Consider the following 23,268-nt stretch of genomic DNA (forward strand, 5'->3'; position numbering starts at 1 on the left):
CCAGCCTTTGAAGAAGCTCAGGTCTCAAGAAAGAGGGTCCTCTCTAATGTTCCAGACCTAAGACTCTACCTCCAGCATTTGCAGCTCAGATGTCCAGAAAAAGGGTCCTCTCTGTTGTTCCAGACCTAAGACTCTACCTCCAGCCTTTGAAGAAGCTCAGATGTCCAGAAAGAGGGTCCTCTCTAATGTTCCAGACCTAGGGTCCTCCCTCCAGCCTTTCAAGAAGCTCAGATGTCCTGAGAGAGGGTCCTCTCTGATGTTCCAGACCTAAGACTATAACTCCAGCCTTGATGAAGCTCAGATGTCTAAAAAGAAGAACCTCCACAATGTACTAGAAACAGGACTCCATCTCCACCCTTTGAAAGGGGACCTCCACTTCATTCCAGAAGCCTGGTTCCACCTCTAATCTTTATTGATGTCCAGTTATCCAGAAAGAGGGATCTTTATGATGTTCTAGAACAAAGACTGTACTTTCATTCATTGAAGCACAGATCCCAGAAGCACAGAAGTCTAGAAAGAGAGTCCTCCTTAGCATTCTTGAGCTAGAATCACAGTTCAAGGTTCTGAAACATAGACACCAAGAAGGAAACTTCATTATTGTTCTATAACAAGTCCTCATTTCTAGTTTCCAGTGATCAGAGGTCCAGACGTATGAATTTTTTTCATGTGCTAATGCCAGGAATCCAGCCCATTTTTAGTCAAGCTCAGATGTCTAGAAAAAAAAAAGACTTTCTTCATTTTCTCAATCTAGAATTTCATTTCAATATCTAATGGAGTTCAGGTGTTCAAAAGAGAGACTTCCATATTATTTTAAAGATAGAGCTCTGGTGAAGCCCAGATAGGTTCATTGAGAGATCCCTCTGATGTTATTGTAGAGTGGAGATCCAATCTTTTGTCTCTAATGAAGTTCTACTAGAGTTCAGGAAGAGAGAGACCTCTGTGATGCTCTACTTTGGATAATCTGTCTGGAAGAAGGGACCCTTTTGGTGTTCTAGAGCTAAAAGTCACACTCTAGTTTTGAGAAAAACTCAGATATCTGGAATTGAGAAAAAAATTGAGACTTAGAGCTTTCCTGGGACAGGGCTGAGGATGTCCAAAGCTTGACCTGAGACTGGAGGGGACAGATGACAATGACTGGAGGGGACAGATGACAATGCTTTTCATGGTATTCAATGACTCTTAACATGAGAGAGAGAGAGAGTTCTAAATTTTTAGAAGAAATGTGCTAAAGAGACTCTTGGTAACAGAACCAAATGTTATAAGAACATGACAGCTGATGTTATAGGTTGGAGATTAGGTCCTTTCAATGATCTCCGCCCAACAGTATGTAAGGCTAACAGCAACGCACCATCTGCTTTTTAGTTGTGCTGGGTTCATGGCTGGACATACACCAACCAGCCTTGACCCTGCAGGAATGCCAAGTTGGCTGGAATGTAACCCAACCTAGTTTCTGCAGCTTATCTCCTGTCCCAGCGAGAGGCGCTAACCTCCCACTCACAAGCCTGGTGCCAAGCTGCGAACTCGGGGCTGGTTAGGAAGGGCGGCCTCCATCCAACAATAGAATTTGAGGCTGGGGACATGTCAAGATGTGGTAACTATAAAGACTACAGCAGCCACAAAGGAGACACCCGAACAATTGGAGGCATGGGCACTCACTTAACACATGAGGCTATGTTTGGAGCTGAAGGCTTGCTCTGTGCTTCTTAGTAGCATCTTTTGTCTTCTTGGGACATGATTGACTCCATACTGTCCACTGAGCTTGGGAGATGACAAGAGAAAGAAATAAGAGGAAAACAAATATAGTGACTTATTCAGAAACTGTAAGAACATCAGGGAGAGCACCCGTCTGTGACAAAGAATGTAACCAGTTAGAGAGGAGAACCTTGAATGGACAGACCAACTGCAACTTAAACACTGGAGGCTTCTGAGGACTTGATCTGAGCCATTATACTGTTTGATGTGGGTCCCTCTCCCAGCATCACTACTTATCTGGAGTGTGAAGGAAAGAAAGCAGCTAGCAAGTGTTCCTGAGAAACACCCTGATGGTACCATCATTTTGGTGACCTTGCCTGGACATTCCGTTGAATTTGGACTGTGTACACAAGAACCTCTTTGATGACTCCCTGGAATTCTAGAGCAGGAATGGAAGAAAAGAGTAAGACCATCTTCGAGGACTGTATCTTCCCATCACTTTTCTCATCTGGCCAAGTTATTTTAGAAGATCTCAGAGAACTGGTGATTGTTGAGTTCCTAGATGTCTCGACAACAGACTTTGAGGCAAAATGAAAGACTGATGAAGCCGACTCACGGGGTGAAGAACTCGCACGTCTTCAGAGACATTGCTCCTCAGCTGCCTGCATAAGGCTCCAGCAGAATGTGGCGGTGTCAAGAACAGCGTAGACTTCGAGATCATCAGGCACAGCGTTGGATTTGAGGTAGAGGTGATAGTTAGGTTATAGCTTTAGTGATGGGAAATTTGCCTAGTATGTGTGAGGTTCCAGGTTCTATCACTAGCCCTGACCCCCACCCCATCCCCAAAATGAGGGAGAGAAGGTAAGAGAGAAAGGAAGAAGAACAGAGAATCCTGGGCATGTTCCTGGGCCCCCGATGCTCCCTGGCCCCCCTTCCCCTAGTTTTAGTTTCTCATTACTCAGTTTGTTCTTTTTCAGGCTGCTGCAGGTCACCTGCCTGTATTTTCTCCATCCACCTGATTCTACAACCCATAGCATTCAGAATCAAACGGTGTGGTCCAGACGATTAACTCCAAGGGATGGTTAGCTTCATGAGTGATAGCCACTGGACAAAAGAGTCCGGAGGCAGGGAGATAGATAATGACTCTGGAGAGGAAAATCATAGTCCTTGTTCCTCTTAGGATGAGCTGAGCTGGGTCCCAGATTCCCTGATACTCCCAGCTCAGTGTGGAGGGCTTGTGGCTTGGTGATATTTGGGCCTCAGTTTTCTCAGGATGACTGTAATTTTCATCTTGTCCTCTCTGGCAGCTGCCATTACAGAGGCTGAGCTGGAGTGTGCCAGGTGAGGTAGGCAGATAGGCAGTGAGGAGCTCCCTGCCCCCACCTCATCTTCCAACACTCTTTAAGTTTTCACATGCCGATTTTCATAGTAGATGCTTTTAACTAACACTCCTCCCATTCTCACAGGGCAGGTTGGTCCCAGCTCTGGATTCCACACCCATCTCTCCTAAATAGTGAGCTATTTGGTGATGGTGAAATCTGATAGAGACTTCTAGAAAGCCCCTTTCTGAGTCTGGAACCATTAGTGACCAGGTGGATGGAGAGGGCAGTCAGCAGGGGACAGGTAGAGTCCATGAAGGAGGGAGGTCCCTGACTGCCCCATGAAGACACTGGTTGGGATAATGGAATGGGGTGGGGTCCTAGACACCCTTAAGTTTCACATCTGACTCACGACCCAGACCCAATACATATTGGTGTTAGCTTCGTTCAACCTGACAGGTTTTAAATCCTAGCGTGTACATGATCTGTATCCAGGTCACATTCTGGGGGGTGGCTAGGCAGGGAGGGGGGTCTACTAGGTAGGAAGTAGTTAGCAAGCCTGGTGGGGGGTGGCTGGGCACGGGGGAGGTATGGGGGGCTGGTGGGAGGGGGAGGGGGTTGGTGGTATTCCACATCACTGTCTATATACCTGCACTTTACAAAGCACTTTATTGTTTGCATCGTGTTGACTGATGTTGGATGTTCGGAAATGTTTGTGTGTGTGTGTGTGTGTGTGTGTGTGTGTGTGTCTGTGTGCCTGCACACACATCATAGAGAGAGGGAATAAAGGCCAAACTATATATTCCAAGGTGGTTCTAGGGGATGCAAGATCCTGTTGCCAGATCCCTACTGATCCATGACTTCAGATTAATGCCCTTAACCTCCTTCTATTTAGCAGCAAGTGCCACCCTCCAAAGGCTGGGCCATATGGCGCACAATGCCCTGTACCCACGTAGCTCATAGAAGTACCTCCTCTAGACGGTTTTGTTATTTAGAAGCCTTGGATAGAGGCTATCCCCACCACCCCTTTACCCAGTTCTTGGGCAGCTATAGCAATGCATAGTGCCTGATTGGCAGGGCATAAGTAAGACCCTATGTCCACTGGTCCCTGTGTTAGGTTCAAGTGGGCGCTAGACTCCCATCAGAGGCTTTATTATGCAGGAGCCATAGTCTGTGTGAGTTGTGAAAATGTGTGTGTGTGTTGTGTGTGTATTGTGTTGTGTGTGGTATGTGGTGTGTGTGTATGTTATATTGTGTGTGGTATGTGGTGTATGTGTATGTTGTGTTGTGTGTGGTATGTGGTGTATGTGTTTGCTGTGTTGTGTATGGTGTGTGTGTGCGCGTATGCGTGCATGCACGTGTGTACATGTTAGATCATGTGCTGAGTGTGCACTTGTGTGGTTTGTGTGAGTGTGCGTTTGATGGATGATGGTGAGCACCTGGAAGAAGAGAATGAGGGGACTTCCCAAACCCCAGATGCCCTAGGTGCAGACTCTTCATATACTTTTGCCCCCATGTCCTGCACCCAGCCTCCTCAATTTGCCCCCCAGCCAATTATTCCCCACCACCTTTGCACTCCCACTCCCCAATTTCCCCTTCTTCCTGGCCATGTGGGTGAGATAGCCCCTTCCTGCATGCATGAGTGGGGTACTTCCCCTTCCCCATCATAGCCCATAGCCCCTTCCATCTGGGCTTCTCTTCCCTGTGTGGACTGGGACCACTTGTCCACCCTCCATCTCCTGCCCCCTTGCTTGGGGTTCTAAGCAGCTCCCCAGACCCTGACACCCCCACCCCACTCTCCAGTTTCTGGGATAGCTGGCTGGGCAAGAATTGGTCTACCTCCTTGGCCCAACCTGCCCAGACACTCCCTGGGGTGCTTGCTGCCCCTGGGTGCCGGTCTGGTCTGCTGCACCACAGCTTCAACAGAGATACCTGCACCCTGACCACGAGGGACCACCAAGAGATGACATCATCCACTGGACTCCAGGTAAATTCCCTGCACTCTTTACTGTGTATTTGTTTCTATGACGACTGTGAGCAGCATAATTTGAACTGAAGGTCACTGATGGCATCGGAGTTTTTCTGAGAAAGCACTTTTCTGGGTGATATGCCAGCAAGGATTGGCATGGACAAACTCAGGGGCATCTAGAAAGTTCTGGCAAGCCAGTCACAAATCTATTGGGCAGTATACTGGAGGCCACTCTATTGCTTGCTAACTTTCCAACACCATGGAAGTTTGGTGGCCCACTTCAAATTGGAGACATTTAAAAGAAAAAGAAATAAGATTTATGATAATCAGCCAGAAGGCTCAGTGGTTTACTGCAACTGCCTGAGGTCCTGAGTTCAAGCCCCAGAACCTTCTCTAGGAGACAGAAGGGAACGCTGTCCTCTCACCACCATGTTGTGTACCTGCACTCTTGCATACACAGTAATAATGAGTGTAATTTTTAAGATGAACTTGGGGAAGAGGAGAGTCTGTCTACGGGGCCCGGTTTGGGGCCTTTGCTGTTCCTACCTGGTAGGAAACCCAGGCTCAGAAATTCTCCGAACATATGCCGGGATAATGATCTGTCATATTGAATGGTCAGGATAGAGGATCAAGCTGAATGGGTGACCCACACTGGTCTTCAGAGAGAGAGAGAGAGAGAGAGAGAGAGAGAAAGGTGTCCAGGCTCAGCCTTAGGTCCTGGCTTTTTCCTCCTGTTCTCTTCTGCGGGGGAGGGAGGGCGCCTATCTCATGCATGTCTGTCATCACGGACTTCATCATCATGACTTTTCATCACCTCTACCTGACCTCTGTCATCTTCCTGAGCACAGCATCTCACCTCTGGCCCGTCCATCACCTTCTTCACCTCCATCATCCTCGCTTCTGGGCTCCTTCTGGCCGCCAGGGCCTTGTACATGGTAGGCTTTCATTCACTGTTTGCACATTCGGTGAAGGTCTACTGTGTGCCAGGCCCTGTGCCAGGCATCGTGTAAATGGACATAGCCCTTGACAGTCCACACCTCGGGGAGACACGTGAAAGTTGTCGGATGGCAAGAGAGCCCCTGTCAAGGCTGCTTGGGGACATGGATAGAGGGAGGGGCTGTAGATGCAGCTTCTGCCCTGGTATTGCCAAACAAATCTGCAAGGAGGGGTCTTAGGTGCCCTCTTTGTTCCTGTGGGTGGCCTGTCCCAGAAGTGGTACCAGGTATTCAGTTCATTAGAGCTAACACCCCGCCCCGCCCAGATTCCTGTCCCCTAGCAGCCTTGTTTCCTTATAGTTTATACCCAGGTCTCTGGGTGAGCACCCCCAAGTGTCTAGTTGGTTGGGGGGGTGTTTCCTGGGCCTTTTCTATGCACTTTGGGGCTTTGGGGAGGGGGAGGAGGGATTGCTCTACTGTTGTTATTAACCATTTTCCTTAATCATGAACTGTTAACCATTTATCTCTGTTGGACGTTCCTAGGTTTGAGAAATTTGTCGGTTTTACTAGGAGGGTGGCTCATGCGACTTAAAGGTTCACTTAAGGCTTGGCATGTACTTGAGTTTGGGGTACTGTGGTGGTCCTCGGGTCTGTTCCAGGGTTCTCAGGAATGTACTGTTGGGGTGAATCTGTGTAATACTTTGCAAGATGTTCCCTTAAATGTTTTCTTAAGTTCAAAACTGGAATTGGGTTGGGTATGATGCCTTGAGTGGGGCCTAGGGACCTGACATAACTTCTGGGCCTCCATTCAACCTAGGACACTACAGTTTCTCCAGGAATACCGATCTCTAGATGCTTATGAACGAGAACCCACTGCTCACGAGTCACACCAAACCTCACCAGTGATGTCCTAGCCCCCTCTGTCATGTCACACCCAAGTGCCCCCCCTCCTCACCTGCTTACATGTCCCACATGACTCACCTGAAGGTTCTGTCACCTCTGTGTCACACTAGGTCCAGTATCTGGTCACATGTCACAGGCTTCCTCCTACCACAATGAACCCCCAACCCTTCCATCACCCGAATCCCCCTGTGTCTCATGCCAAGCCCCCTTCATGTGTGAACTTTACCTCATGAGCTTTTCAGTCTTGTCAGACCACCTTCCCAGCTTTTGTGTCTCCTTCCTTCACCTGAGACACAGTGCCAGGTACTTCACCAAACCCCTCTCTCTGTTGCATGCTATACTTCCACTGTGTGTCTCATGAAATCCCCTTTAGTTTTCATATGAACCCTCTAACCTGTACACACAAATTGAGTCCTTCTAATACGTTCTTACTATCTTGTTCAGTTAGGTCATAGCTAGGGCCCCTTTATGTCCTACTTAGCACCCCTCCACTGAATTATTACTTCGGTTCTCTTCCCTCATCCCTGGGTCACACTAATCCATGCTCCTATTCGAGCATCCCAGAGCCATTTATTTACCCATAATCCTGTATCTAGTCATGTGTCACAAACTCTGTCCCTATTGCATGTAAGATGGACCCACCTCACCTCCTGATATCACATCAAACTCCTCCCCTACCCCTTTAGTCCCTCTCCTTCCCCTGTGTGACCCCAAGTCAAGCCCACTAATGTCACCCCAAGCCCACCCCCTCCTTTGGAGGCTCATGGAGCCCTCCCTTATCTGAGCTCCACCCCCATCTCATCCCATATCATAAAGGCTCCCTCTTAACCCTTGCTGTCTTTGCACTCACATGGCACACACACACCTCTTCCTTCACCCACACCACCCTCTCCCACATTATCGGTAGCCCCTCCTCCCTGTGCTTCTAATGCAAACTCCTGCCAGGGCATTACAGAATTTCTCCCACCTCCCTGTCAGCAAGAAACGTGTGTCACACCTATTTCTTCCATTCATGTGTCACACAAGCCCCCGTGTGTCACACCAAACACCCACCACTGTGATGCATCATTCTATAGCCCCCACACCTAAGTGATACTGAATCCTGCCTCCACCCCTGTCACCTGCAGTCACTCTCCTCACTTACACAGCTACTGAGTCATGGGCTCAGATGTCATATGGAGCTTCTCAATCTGTGCTACGATAATTTCTTTACCCTCCTCCGTGACCCCGAGTCCCGCTCCTCAGAGTTCACACTGAGCTTCTCCCCTGCTCTTTATGTTCAACCCCCTTTCCTCCTGTCTTACCTAAAGCACAGCCCACTTGCAATCTTGAGGGCCTCTCCTGTCCATGGTCCATGCTGACCACATGCTTATATGATGTGCCCTCTGCCACCAGGTGTCACACTCTTGCTTGCATCATACCAAGCCCCCTTTGCATCCATGTGTCACATGAAACAGCACCCTCCCGTATGTCCTATAGAGATGGCTCCTCCACCCTGTGACACTCCGAATCCCTCATATCCCCGTTTGTCATATTGTGCTCCAGCACTTCAAACAGAAAAAATTTTCCATGCTTTTAGCCACGCCCCCCACTTCTCCTGACACATGGTGTCTTGCTTCCTCATGTCTTTCCACTTCTATATCACATGCCACCCTCTTTCCCTGTGACACACTGAACCTCTTTCCTGTCCCTTGAGTCACACAGACTCCTCTGGGTCACCTGTCACACTGAGTCCTACCCACTCCTCCATGTATCATTAAATCCCCTTTCTGCTAATGTGTCATACAGAGAGCACTTCTGTCTGCACATGTCACAGGTTAGGGTTAGGGTTAGGGTTAGGGTTAGGGTTAGGGTTAGGGTTAGGGTCTGTCACGGGGAACCTCTCTTCTACCTGTGTTTGACCCTTTGACCTTGGGCTGCTCTCCTGTGTTGCCCCAAACCCCTCCCTTACCTTTCACACAGAACCCTTCCCCTTCTGTGTAGCACATGGGGTCTTGCAACCTTGGCATCAAACTGATCCTCTCTGTGTGGCATCTACATCTGTCCTTGGTCACGTGTCTTATAGTTTCTCATTCCTCCTTTATGTCATGCTATGTCCCTCTTTAACAGTGACACTTAGAGCTCTGAGCTCCCCACCCTCTCACAAGATATTTGTATCTCTTTTCCAATAGTGTTTCTCATCTAGCCCTCGTGACATGTCAAAACTTTCTACACATATGTCACACAGAGTCCCTCCTACCACCCATGAATCACAATAAGGATCCTGAGTCACACTGTGTCTCCCCTCAGGTATCACATTCAGCTCCACCCCTATCCTTGGGTCAAAGTTCCTCCATATTTTTACATGAATCTTCCCTCTACCCCTGTCCCCTTCATCTCAGATAGACCCCGCCCACTAGGCTGCACCTCCAAGATCCTCTGTGTTTGTGTGTTAACATTTATTCTTGTGTTTTAGGTAGGCATCACACTGCATTCTCTCTTCTTGCCATCATGTGTTAAGATTAAACTATTGCCAGCCATGTGTCTTGAGGAGAAAATTCCACGATGGGCCATTCTTAGCCTAGCCCCACCCATGTGTCCAGTAGAGCACCTTTCCCCTACATGCTCCATGCTTACCTGTGTCTTCCATAGAGCACTGTCTTCTGTGTCATGGTCAGCCAAGCTTCACTCCTGTGTCTAACAGGGTACCTTTCCCTAATACAGACCATGGTGAACCTAACCCCACCCAAGTGTCTCACACAACACCTCTACCCATATGTGTCGTTCTTAGCCTAGCCTCATCCATGTGTCCCACAGAGCCCCTCCCTCCTGTGTGTCACAGTTAGACTAGCTCCACTCAGGTGTCATGTAGAACACCTCTTTCTTTCCATCATGCCTCATGCTTAGCTTTGCCTCACGTGTGCGTCTCATGGAGACTCCCTCCTGTTCTCCTTCCACCCTGAGCCCCTTCGGTCCCTTTGCTTCAATCACTCAGTGTGCTTCACTGTGGGGTGGCAGAGAGCTCACCTTCTGCCTGTGTGACTCCCAGATCTCCACACCTATGCATGATACTCTCATCTCCCCCACTCATGGGTCATTCTGACATCCTCTGGGGAGCATCCTTTCACCACGGAATGCTGACATCTGTCTCCCTGAGTCCTCGTGCATGCCACAGTGGGTTTCTTTCCATGCATGCCATATTCAGAACCCTTTTCAGCCACACGGCTCTAGTACTGTGTCAAAAGAAGTCCCACTTCCGAGTCACGTAGGACCCCTCCCACCCGTGTTTCACCACACCCCCATTCACCATAGGCCTCTCCTTGACTCAGGTTAGGTTGAGACCCTCCCTCATGTGAGTGCCCCTGAGTCTCTCTGTCACTAATGAGTACCTCTAAGCCATGTGTCACACCGCCCTCATGCTCCAGATGTGTGATACATGGAACGTCTCTCCTCATATTGTGAAGCCCCACCTCTGCATGCAGCACATTGAGACATTCACCCTCTGCCATGGGACATGGACCCATTCCTCTATGTGTCCTACAGTGTGACATTCCTGTCCTCCATGTTACAAAGTAACAACTCGTATTTGTCTCATTTAGTCCTTTACCATGTGACATGGTCACTGTCCTCTACAGATGTCATACTGACCCCCCTTTTCCTCTATCAAAGTGTCCCTCCTCTATGTGCCACACCCAGCTCCTTCTCTCTCTCAGGAGTTATAGGACTCCTCCTGTACAAGTCATCCTAAGCCCCTCCTCTTTATGTGTCATGTGATCCCTCCCCTATACATCACATTTACATTTTTTCTCCCCTGTGTCATAGATTCATGTACAGCCTCAGACCACTCCCAATCTACTATATTTAGTCCCTTAATCTCTCCAATATGTTATCAATACCCTCCCGTATGTGTATCATGTGATTTCTGTTTTCTCCCATATGACACTGAAGACCCCTTTTTTGTGTGGGATATCAAATCCCCCATCTCTTCCTTGTGCCATGGAGCCCTTTGTCTACATATGTCACCCCGAGACCCTCCTGCTTCCCGTCAGTCACATACATGTGCTCCCGAACATACATGTGTCCCTTTGAGACCCTCTTCCCTCCTGTATGTCATGCAGCTGCGTTCCACATGCCTCACTGAGCCCCCCTTCTCTTTATCCCCGGCCCCGCTGACATCTGCAGTCTCTTACCACAGTGTCTGCTGCCTTAACCCTTTATCAATCACATGCCCAGTTCCATTCCTCCCAACTTACACCAAGTCCTTCGCCACACGTGTTGCCCTGACCTCTTCCTGGACCTGACTTCCAGCCTCCCATTCCCCCCCCACCCCTGTCTCCCCCATAAATCTCTTATTACCGTTATTTAGAAATTTTTGTTCATTGCCCCTGTTGTCCTAGACTATGCTGGGACAAGTGTAGCTGGGAAGGTGGGTGTGGTAGTCAAGAAAGAGCACAGGAAGGATTTTTTTTTAAACTTTATTCATATATAAGGGCGATGATGCACAAGTGTCACTCAAGCTGGGCACGGTGACACGGTCCTGTCAGTCACGAGGCAGGAAGATGGAGAAGTCAGGATCACTGTGGATTTTACAGATCCTGTTTCAAAAACAAACAGAAAGCAAACAAGCAAGCAAGCAAAGGCAGATTGTGTTTTTTAGTTATTCCGAGAAAAGTGTAATTAAAGCTGATGCGAGAACATTTCTCTTACCCTCAGAGAAGCTGTTGTTAGCTGTATCTGTAGTTTGTCCCCTCACCACCCCGAGCAGCTTTTAACCCATACATTGTCTTTGGGGCTCCATCTGCAGCTGTATAAGGCTCTACTGGTTCCCATGAATCCCTTCCTGGTCTCCCCAAGGAGTCCACTGTGGATACTCACCTCGGAAGGGCTGTGGCTGGGCAGATGGACCCTAGCAGTACACTCCAGTGAGCACAGACATCCTTCCTTGCCTCTCCCCTCCTTCTCCTCTCCCTCCCCCTTCCTCTCTCCTTCCTCTCCCCTTCCTTTCCCTTTCTCTCCCATCTCCTCATCACCTGGATTGCCTCCAGTCTCTCAATGAGAGTTTATACGAAGTCAGGTTGGGCACGGAGGGTAGATATTTCGTTGAACTGTGCTGCAGGTGCCCTAGGGCCGGCTGTCACTTGCTGTCCCTCCTCTAACTGCTCTCTGTAATAGTCTGTCCTACCTGTTGTCTGCGCCTCTTGCATTGCTTCTTTAGGAGAGGAGGGTCCCAGTGTAGTGAGAAGTTGGGGGGTGGGAACGGCGTCATGCAGGAGTTGATTGCACAGCCATTCAGCTCCTATATGATGCCTTTCTTCACCCCCTTCAACCGCGTGTAGCCTCCAGACCCTCCTCTGCACCTTGGGCTGCTTAGGGACGCGTCTTCCAGCCTGCTATCTCCTGGCATGTTTACTCTCCATTCTCCACCGTTCCTGGAAGGGAATACCTGGGGCTGGGCCATATCTGAGATATTTCCTTGGAGGGGGAGCTATACCCCTGGTGGGACATTCCCTGGGGCTGGGCCAAGGGTCACCCTCTGACTCTGTGGCCAAGGGTAGACAGGTCAGAGGTCGATCCTGGGCCTACTCTGGGGCTTCCCCCACTGGGATTCCAGGAGCTGTTCTCTCCTGGAAGTCCTCTGAGGGGACCCAGCTCATAGAAGAAAGGGGTGGATCCTAGAGAGATGCCATCTTTGTTTCTAGGGCAGGGGGGCAGGGCTGAGACAGGGCAGGGCTGAGCATTACCAGTGCTCCCAGAACAGGGTCTCCTTGAGGGGCCTCTGCCTCTATCCAGGATTATTTTTTTATGACCAGGAGGCTGAGGTCCCTCACAGGCGGCCTCTTACTCTCTCCTTGAGCCCTTCTGGAGCCGTCTCACCTCATTTAGTTCAAACTCTGGATCCCCTAAAGACTGCAGAAGATACCTGTCCATCCTCTTCCCAGGGTGGGTTCCCATAGTCTTCAATAGCACGACGAGCAGCTGGCTTAGAATCCTGTGTCATTGCATGCATATGGGGGGTGGGGGGAGGGGTGGGCATCTTCATCCTCAAAGCACCACCATTATTGACTACATTAACCAGCTATGACAGCCAGCCCTGGCACACAGGAGTATCTTGACTGGAAAACTTGAGGCTAGGAAAGGATTTGATAGCAGGAGAGGGAGGACCCAGGCCCCACCTGTTTCTCCCACCCCCTTTCACCTTCTCTTTTCCCTTCCTCCCCAAACCTACCTCCTTCCTACCTGTCTTGATGTCAGGATGGTCATGCTGGCCTCTGAGCTTACACAGGTGCATGGAAGTCCAGATGAGACTTGCTGCTCAGGTCTCACAGATCCATTCTGATGATGTGGTCCCCTGGGCCCAGCACCAGTGCTCAAGGTGTATGCGGCCGTTGGGAGATAGGTGATATTTTCTCTTCCTCCTCTTACTATGGGGCCAACCCAGGGAACCCAGGCATGCAGCGATCTCTACTCCAGCCTGGTTAGGAGCTGGTAAAACTCTTGGGCTCATGGTCCTGTGTTTGCGCTGTCACAGGCTCTGAAGTTGATATGCCTGGCTTGGTGCCTGAAGGGACATTTTATAAGGGGAGGCAAGGGAGGGGACAGGGAGGGTGGACAAGGGAGGGCCCATGCTCCTCTTTGTTCCTGGATGCTGTCAGAGCTCTCTGGTTGGGGATTGAAGCTCGGAAGTGGGGGCAGCTCCTCAGTGGGTGGAGTCTGCAGCCAGGGGCTGGCCTCTGGTTTTCACCTTTCCAGGGGTGGAAGTGATGTCACCGTCACCTAGCAGGAACTTTCACACCAATTTCTTTCTTTGCTTTTCTTTTCCCCAGGAGAAAAAAAAGGTTTGTGTTGTGCTTTTTAATCCCTATAAGTGGCTCAGTGATAACCTGGTAGCCCACCGTTTTAGCACGTCACCAGTCCCCTTCATAGCCTAGACCTCCTCCTTCTCCTGTTAATGGGGACAAAGCCCCTGCTGGGTGGATTGGCAGGCTGGTGGGCCTTTATTGGTCCTTTATGATCTGTGTACAAGTGGGCTGTGGATAAACGCACCTACCTCTGCAATCAGCATCATTGGCAGCCTCTTGGCAGGCTGCTGGGTCACTGATGAATAAGTTCATCTTTACTCCCACTTGCTAAGCAAGGCCTTGGGTCCCCTGGCAGTAGCAGGGACATAATGGTCATCTGTTCATCCCTGTACCAGAGAGGCCCAGCTTTGTCAGGAAGCCCGCATGCGTAAACTGCACGGGGATACGGGACTGGTACATTTGTTCTTCCCGTTAGGACCCCATTCCCATTTCAAGGTTATGGATTCTCCTTAGGAATTCCTAGCAGTGTTCTTTGGGGCAGCAAGTACTTCAGGAACCAAAGACCCTGTTCCTGACAAGATGGTGTTGCCCCTGTCTCCTCTTATGACCCCCTTCGGTGATAGGAAGGCAGGGTAGTGGGAAAATAGTCACCCTGCCCCTTGGATACTAGAATTCTTGCAGCTGAGCCTTGCCCTGTGATTCATAGTATGTCATTTGGGGCTCCTGTAGATAGATGAACAGACAACATAAAAAGCCTCTATCTCTGGGACTGTTGTAACATCAGCTGTGTGAGGTCATGTGTTGGATTCTATAGGTTATAGGTTATGGGGGTAGAAAGGCTCAAGGTGAGAGGGTAAAAGCCATGAGGAAGGCTCCCCAGGTCTGTCCGGGACTATAGCTTCTTGCAGTCTTCCCTGGACTATGATATTCTGAATTCATGATACCAGGAAGTCCTTAGAAGGGATAGAGGATTAAAAACTCTGTGTTGGTTGCACTCAACACTTAATTATTTGTGATCCCATTGTGATCCCTTTGAAATCTTACTGAAGCCCCCTTTCCCTGCCATGGCTCTACCTGAGAGACAGGGAAACAGTAGGTTAGGTTGTCTTGTACAGGGGTAGGGGGACACTAGGACTTTCTTAAGAACAGAGAGGCAGTGCTGAGTGAGGTTGAGCCCCTGACCTGAAACCTGGGATCCTGACCATGATCTCCTGGTGCTAGTGTCAGGGGTAGATTTCTTGTTATGAGGCTAGGCAGCATCCAGTTGCCCCTTAGGATCCACAAGGGCACAGTGATCCCAGTATGGGCTGGAGAAGGCATACAGGGCATAGTCTTGGGTTTTCAGGAGTGTTTTTCTTTTTTCTGGGATCTTTCTCAAAGATCCTTCTATAGATGAGATCAAAGAGCTGAATGCAGGTAGGGGGTGATGTCATTCTGGGTATCCAGGGGCTTAATGCATTCTCAGGTTAAAGTAGGGGCTCTTGGGGATAAACTCAGGGACAGATTTCCAGGCAGAATGTAAAGAGCAGAGGTAACAAAGGGTCGTTTGGTCTGAGGGATCTTCTCATTGCACTCCCCACTATTTTTGAGGTCACACTGGGAAGGGGGTCCTTGGTTTTATTCTCTTAGTGTGAGTGCAGATTTCCTCAGTAGGAAGTATAGAGTTTGTGAGTAAGGAGTATTTGCTCTGTTTCCCTTCTCCCCCGGGAGCTCCTTCCCCTCCCCAGAGTATCCCTCAGGATTGCTAGTTTTAAGGCAAGGACCCAGATCTTCTCCACTGGGGCCAACTGAAGAAACTGTTTCTGTAGAGCTTCCTAAAGAGGAGGAGGAGGTACTGAGTGAGGTTGAGCCCCTGACCTGAAACCTGGGCTTCTGACCATGATCTCATGGTGCTAGAGTCGGGGGTAGATTTCTTGTTATGAGGCTAGGCAGCAGCCATTTGCCCCTTAGGACTCATAAGGGCACAGTGATCCCAGTATGGGCTGGAGAAGGCATACAGGGCATAGTCTTGGGTTTTCAGGAGTATTGGGACCCAAGCTCAAAGGTCCTGCCTGCTGACCCTCCTGAACTATGGGCACTGAACACAGTCTGGCCATTCCTCATTTCTCATGACTGGGACCAATGAGTTCTGGAATTTCTGGGTACTCTCTCCCTTTGCCCCATGAATCCCTGAGTCCATTTCTCATGGGAGCCGAGCTGTTGCGTTCAGTTAATTCCCTCCTTTTGGGAGAAGAGAGGAGGAGGCCTGTTGCTGTATGTCTTCATGAGGTGTTTCAGGAGAGTTGGGTCCTCTGCCCCATCCCTCTCCCACCCTTACCCTTGCCCACACAACCCTCTCTTCACTCTCTATCCTTTCTAACCCCATGTTCTGTGTTTTCCAAGCCTGTCTCCTGCTAACCACCCTCTCTCTTTTAGAACAAATCACAAAGTCAGATAATCTTTTACTCTCTTTATTTGTGGGGCAAAAGCAGGTATGGGATGAGAAAGAAAGGGAAGGATCTCCTTTCTGTGGCAGTGAGCAATGGGTCTGGTCAGAGCACTCTTGGCTCCTTGGCATAGGAGGCTGGGTATCTGGGGCTTCACCAGTGTCTCTTGGGGGCTCCCCCTTTTATGTGAGGTCTCTGACCCCTGCACTGTCCAGATGTCCATTTGGGGAGGGAAAAGGGAGCTCCACTTGGTGCTACCACCTTTTTGGGTCCCCTGAGTCTTGGGTATCTCCAAGTTGGCCAAGTCCATTCAGTAAGTCACACTGGTACGTCTGATGCTCCTTGGAGCTGTTCTACCCAGGTAAGATCAGAGTTCAGGGTCAGATGAAGTGTCAATGGAGCCGGACCAGACCGGTAGTGGGGGTGTGGGCTTGCTTGCCAGGTGGGCTGGGGTTGTGGGAAGCATGACACCACAGCACCTAGGGAGGCTGGGAGGGGGTTGGGGCGGGGCCCAGGGGAGTTGGAGCACCGATGTGGAGGTAGAAGTCAGTGGAGCACCCAAGGTCAGTGTCCCAGGATGCACAAGTGGCCTCATGCCACACGGGTGGTGGTGGTGGGGTCTCTGGCATCTGCTTGCTTGGCTGCGCTTGCTGTGTCTGCTCTGCATCTGGCTTGGGGTGACGGGGTCACTGTTGCTCATCACTGCTTTCTCCTCATTGGTCTCACTCCCGTTTGTGGGCCTGGGGCCCGGACAGTTAGGACAGGGTTGCACAGTCTCTGTCTGGCTCTGGGACGCTGATAGTTGGCTAGTCCTTTAGCACAGATGATGTTGCTGGTGGATGAGTTGAAGTTGTGGCCCTTCACAAGTGGGTTCCCCTTAGGTTAGGACCTTAGGTTAGGAGTAGCAAGAGGGGGCGCTGGATTCGAGTGAAAGCTGGCTGAGGCACAAGGGAGAATGACAGAGTCTTAGTGTGTTTTCAGTCAAGTTCGTCATCAGTGTCAGATAGCTCTTCTAGCCTTGCCTGTTCCCTGGCTGGGGAAAATGTGGCCATTCTGGAGGCCATGGTGAAGAATCTTGTGAGGGCCCGGGCCACCTGCTCTCTGCTATGCAGAGTAAGGCGACCATCAGCGCCCAGGGTGTAGAGTAGCCGGTTGTTGAGGAAATCTAGGACCTCTGGGTCCATCAGATTTCGTGGGCGAAGGGTGACCGCTTCTTGGTCCCCGAGCAGTTCTTCTTCCTCTTGCACGTCGTTGTCCTGCGCGTCCTGCGAGGTGTCTTGCAGGCCGTCATGCAGGCCACACTGACGGTAACGTTGCAGGTCGTCTTGCAGGGCTTCTCGCAAGACGACATCTTCATCGCCAACGACGTGCAGCTCCAAGTATCGATGCTGATGTGGGTCAGGGAAGATGTCATCCTCAGGATTGGCTCTGACCCCGAAGAACTCACACAGAGTCAACCAGAAGCCGGGGGTGAACCGCATGCCTCGTGGAGGATGGGAATGCAGAGCATTCCGATGCCAGCATCTGGGACCCAGGAACAGTTCAGCCAGCTCTCGTGCTGGGAGAGTGTTGGCACCCACCAGAGGTGGCATCTGACTGAGCAACTGAGCGATGGCAGTGGCCATGCCGCTACTCGCGATGAGAGTCGAGTCCAGGATGAGTCGGAGCGTGTGCCGGGGCTGAGGCCTGGCCACTTCCAAAGAGGGGGCAGGCAGTGGGGAGACCGGCCGTCTTGCTCTGAACATCACCAGGAGGGCTGCCACACCCAGAAGAGTCTTCCAGTAGAAGAGGCCACGGAAGAAGTTTAGGACAACAGCCCGGATCTGGACCACGCTGAAGTGGGTCAGGAAGCCATTGAGAATCTGGTCCATTGGGATGGCAGCCAGCAGCTCCTGCACCATGGTCTGCTGGTTCAGCTCTATCTGATCTGAGTCTTCTTCAATCTCTTCTTCGTACTGAGACTCATACTCAGACTCAGACACAAACTCAGACTCACACTCAGACTCACACTCAAACTCAGAGTCAGACTCGGAGGATGAGTCCCTTTGACTTGCCCTCATGGCCATAAGCAGCAGTGGGCGCAGATACCTTGCTCTGAAGCCCCTCTGGTTCCAACATCTGCGGTACAGTGCTTGGGTATCGTCCTCAGCTGGCATCTCCATAACGCCGAAATTGAAGTGTGAAAAGAAGAAGACCCAATGCCCGGGGAGAAGTACGGTGAGCCTGTCATTATTCAGAGAGGCTAGATCCTCTGTGTTGAGAAGGATCATGATGGGCTCCTCGGTGTTCTCCAGGTAGCGACACCACACCATGAAGGAAGCCCGGATTGGAAGGATCCTCATCTCCACTTGAGGGTACTCCACCTCCCTCCGCGAGAGGGGTCTTGAGTAGAAAGCGCAGGTAGCTTTTCTGCCAGTTTCATCATCAGTTTGGACCAGAGAGGCATGCATGAATGAGCCAATGATGCCCGTTTCTAAGTAGAATGGGTTGTGAGGTTTAGGGTGGTAGAGAACAGGCGCCCTGTGGAAAGCCCTCTTCAGGGAATCGAAGGCCTCCTGCTCCTCTTCTCCCCAGTAGTAGGGCTCTGAACTCAGCATCTGTCTCACCAGGGGCTCTGCAATGATGGAGAAATGCTCCACGAAGTGGCGGTAGGGATAGACTAGCTCAATCACACCTTGAAGACATCTCCTGGTTTCAGGGACAGGGCACCCCACGATGATGTTCAAGAGGTTCTTGCTCAGTTTCACCCCTTTGGGGGATATGGCGAAGCCCAGGATTTCTGCACTCTGGCGGTTGAACTGAGTTCTGTCCAGTGAGCAGTAGATGTTGTGGTACCGAAAACGGACCAGCACTTGGCGGACATGCTGGGAGTGTTCCTCTTGGCTCATGGAGTAGACTAGGACCTCCCTGCCATGGCATATCACAAACAGGCCTAGGATGTCTTTTAGGATTGCATGAACAATACTGTTACCTTCATCCGAGTATGAGCTTATTGTGTAGGGCCGGTAGCATCTCATCTGGTGAATTTCGAAGCCAAAGGATGCTCTCCATGTGTCTTCTGTGTGTACCACGCTGTATTTCATCTCACTTTCCCTAATTCCCAGCAGCTCCAGCTTTGTGAACCATGTAGCTCCATGTAACTGGTCAAACAGTTCCGGTATCATCTGTATGTAGTCTTGTCTGTCAGTCAGCATGTCATACAGTATCCAGTACTCCTCTTGCTGCCTGGCTTTTTCTTGCACACTGTCGCTTACAGGTTTCAAAGTCTCTTTGGCCCTACCATTGTGAAAGACGACGTTTTGATCACTGTCTCCAGCCTGCTGAAGCTCAGAGGGCTCTGATTCAGAAAGATCATCGGATCCGTCTGAGCTTGGCTGGTCGGAAGTCTCATCATCTGCCTCCCTCGGGTTAAACACGTCGGCCAGGTCTGAATATGTGTGTGGCAATCCGGGTAGTAGGCTCATGCTGTATTTCTCTAGTGCGATGCATGGTGGAGGTGGGTTTGAGCAATTCTTCAGGCAGTAGGGAGAGTGGAAGGTGCAACGTCCTCTCACCCAGTCAACTTCCGGTGCATGGGTTCGGAGCCACTTGAGGCCTAAGATGATGGAGAAGTTGGGCGAAGGTAAGATGTCAAATTCAATGTACTCATAGTGCTTCTGATGGACACAGGCCAGGGGCTCAGTACGCAGCCAGATGGGTTCATTGCCGACCAGAGAGCCATCCACACCTCGGATTGTCTGTGGATAAGGTTTCTCATAGAGTTCCACATAGTGTTCCTGGGCAAACCTCTCATCCATGTAGTTCCCTTCTGCTCCTGAGTCCACCAGGGCCTTCACTGCGACACTGTGGTAGGGGTTTACTCTCACCAGAAGCAGCAAGAAGATGTGGTCACGGTCAATGTCTGGGTGGAATTCATTGGGCAGCCAGCTGCTCACCCTCCACTTCTCTGGGGCAGGTGCATCCATCCAGGCTAGGCTTTTTGGGCGGGACTCAGGGGGCAGCCTGAGTAATGCCCTTCTCTCTGCCAGCTTCTCTTCAAGCTGCAGCACAAGCACAATCAGGTTGTTCAGGGAATCTGGCTGAGGAATCCGGAACAGATAACGCCTGATTTCTTCATTGAGCCCCTGGCAGAGGTGTGCCTGCAGGACTTCATCTGGCCAGCCCAAGGTGGGTATCAGACTCTGGAACTCATTGATGTAATCGGAGACACAGCGTTTGCCCTGCCTGATGTTGAGCATGGCGTCTTCTGCTACACGCAGTGTCTGCCGGTACTCAAACATTTCTGACATGGCCTCGAGGAAGGCTGAGTAGTTGTTTAGCAGGGGGCTCTTCTTTCTGATTAGGTTGTTGGCCCATTCTAGGGCTAGGTCAGTCAGGTGGTGGATGACAAACTTCACCCGCAGCTGGTCATTGTACAGTATGGTTGGATAGTTCTGCATGGTCATCTGGCAGAGCACAATGAACTCATGGTAGTCTCTGCGATCTCCAGAGAAGGGCCTGAGGGAGGGAAGGCGGTCTTCGTTCATGGCTTGCATCATGAGCCTTTCTGCCACTCTCTGTTGTTCTTTGAGGTCTTGCATTCGGAGGAACATCGAGATAACGGACCCCATCATGGCCACGACTCCTTCTGGAGAACTCCTGGACTGACCCTCCTCTTCAGAATCTTCATCTTCCTCCTCCTCCTCTTCTCCAAGGTCAGTATCATTTTGATCTGACTGGGTCTCCGATGAGGCCATTGTTTCATTCATACTGTAATCACTGAGTGGGTCTGATTCTTCCTGGTTTGAATAGTAGCTTGACTCCTGGACTGAACCATCGCTGGACTCCGGATTTGAATTTGACTCCTGAGTTGAGCTATAGCTTGACTCCTGGTTGGAAATATCACTTGAATCCTGGTTTGAGCTATAGCTTGACTTGTGATTTAAACTCTCACCCGACTCCTGTTTTGGACCATCACTACCCTCCTGGGTTGAATCATCACTTGAATCCGGATTTGAAGCGTCGCTAGTCTCGTGGTTAGAAATATCGCTAGACTCTTGGTTGGAAGCATAGCTTGACTCCTGGTTAGAATTATAACTTGACTCTTGGTTGGAAGCATAGCTTGACTCCTGGTTAGAATTATAACTTGACTCTTGGTTGGAAGCATAGCTTGACTCCTGGTTGGAACCAGAACTTGACTCTTGATTTGAAGCATAGCTTGACTCCTGGTTGGAACCATAACTTGACTCTTGGTTTGAAGCATAGCTTGACTCCTGGTTGGAACCAGAGCTCGACTCCTGGTTATAACCATTACTAGATTCCTGGTTAGAACCAGAGCTCGACTCCTGGTTAAAACCATCACTAGATTCCGGATTACAACCATCACTCGACTCCTGGTTCGAGCCATCGCTATTTTCTGGATGACAACCATCACTTGCCTCCTGGTACGAAGCATCGCTGGACTCTTGGTTCGAACCACAGCTCGACTCATGGTTTGAACCATTGTCAAACTCGTGGTTTGAACCATCGCTCGACTCCTGGTTCGGATCAACATTTGTCTTCTCCATGTCTTGCAATGGTTCAGTGGGTGGATTCTCTTTTTCTTCAAATGAGCCAGTGCCTGGTTCTTTGAGTAGATCAATGGGCAGCTCTTGCATTTCCTGGAGGGGGCCACTAGGTGGCTCCTCCTTTTCTTGGGCCAGGCCACTGTCTGAGCCCGCCTGTGCCTCTGCCTGCGCCCCGCTGCTGCCTGGTGCCTCTTCAACTGTGTTGGATGAGCCCTCGGAGGACTCCATTTGTTTTGATGATGGATTCTTAAGCTCCATCATCGTCTCAAATGAGTCTTCAGAGGGTTCTATCATGTCGTCGGTTGGAAGGGAGTGTGCTCTGAAGACTGGTAAGATTGAGGTGTGTGGTCAGAGACCGAGACTGTGGACACCAGAACCTAAAGACAGGGAAATAAGAGCAGGAGGAAAAGCAGCAATTTAGGGTCTTAAAATGTCACGGTCAGATTCTCAAGGACTAAGCAGATGCCCAAGTTATTAGAATCGGAGAGAAGACAGAAATTTTCTGCATTCACTGCAGCCTCCTCTTCTGGTCACTTGGGGCACCTCCAGGGGAAAGACTGCCATCCCTTGACCTGCCTTCCAGGCATAGTCTGACTGCCCCGCCTGCCTACTTCCTCTAGTGGAATGAAAAATTCACAGCCCATCAATTTTGTGGAGCAACTGCCCTGGAGGCAAGCAAGCACCTGGCAGGGCACACTTCTGGCCCATTTCCCCCTGGCACCCATGCCTGCTTAGTTTCCCTTTTCTCTAGTCACCCAAAAGTCATAAGGGTCACATCTCAATGCCACTCAAAGCCGCTGCTGGCAGGCTTGGTTGTCTAGATCCAGCCCAGTGTACTTGATTGGAGGCCTGAATCTGCAGGCAGATGCCCACTGTTTTAGAAACTTTGGGGAAAGAGGAGAAATCGGGCACTTGGCCACTATCCTGCCATTTGGGTCAACAGCCAAAAATAGCTCTTATTTCCTCCCCTAGACTCCAAGCTGAAATGAGTGGGAGAGAGCCATGGTTTTGGTTTTAATTTTTGTTCCCCATAAATTTTTATAAAATGCCTACTGTGTGCTGAAAGCTTGTACTTTTGTTGCATATGCAGGATTGGGGCAGTAGGGCAGCGGGTGTCTTTTTTTTTTTTTTCTTTCTTCAGTTTTGGTCTTTGTCCAGAGCCACGTTTTTCTCCAGCGCTGAGCTGAGCTGGAGCTTTCTAAACACCCTTCCCAGACTTTCTACAAAAACTATTCTCCCAGGGTTGCCCTGGTCTGCAGAGCTCCTGGAGCTTAAAACATCTGGCCTCAATTCGGCTCACACAAACATTTCTGCACGTCTCACGAATGCTATCTTTTCCTCCTGCTCAGGCAGGGCCAGGGTCGTCGTTCTAGAAATCACTCCCCTTTCTCTGTCACTGTTGATTTTGTCTGGTACAGGGGTATATCTAACAGAGGTATGAAGTTGGGTGAAAGGGGGGCCGGGGACCTTTTGAAATCTGATTGTTTGTAATTTTTGAAAATCTAGCCATGGAGGGTTTAAGGCACAGAAATTGAATGTAAATGGATGTATTGGTTTGCAAAACAAATTAAGCTCCTTATTCAATAGCTCAGCCATATAGCTATTGTCTTTATAAATTCAACACCTTGATACTTCCCAATTTTCTTTCTTTAAGGCCAGTGAGCTGACCTATCCAAAAACAAAAACATAAATACACACA

General features: G+C 50.1%; 1 protein-coding gene across 1 annotated transcript; it reads right to left on the reverse strand.

Annotated features, from left to right (window-relative positions):
- Positions 1–17,000: 17,000 nt before the first annotated feature.
- Positions 17,001–21,863, reverse strand: RTL1 (retrotransposon Gag like 1; the record flags this gene model as incomplete). The annotated part of the gene is made up of 1 exon (XM_080913317.1): positions 17,001–21,863. The coding sequence occupies one exon, from the start codon at positions 21,861–21,863 to the stop codon at positions 17,001–17,003; it is 4,863 nt and encodes a 1,620-aa protein (XP_080769443.1).
- Positions 21,864–23,268: the final 1,405 nt, after the last annotated feature.

This window comes from Micromys minutus (genome assembly GCF_963924665.1).
Source record: "Micromys minutus genome assembly, chromosome: 1".
NCBI lineage: Eukaryota > Metazoa > Chordata > Mammalia > Rodentia > Muridae > Micromys > Micromys minutus.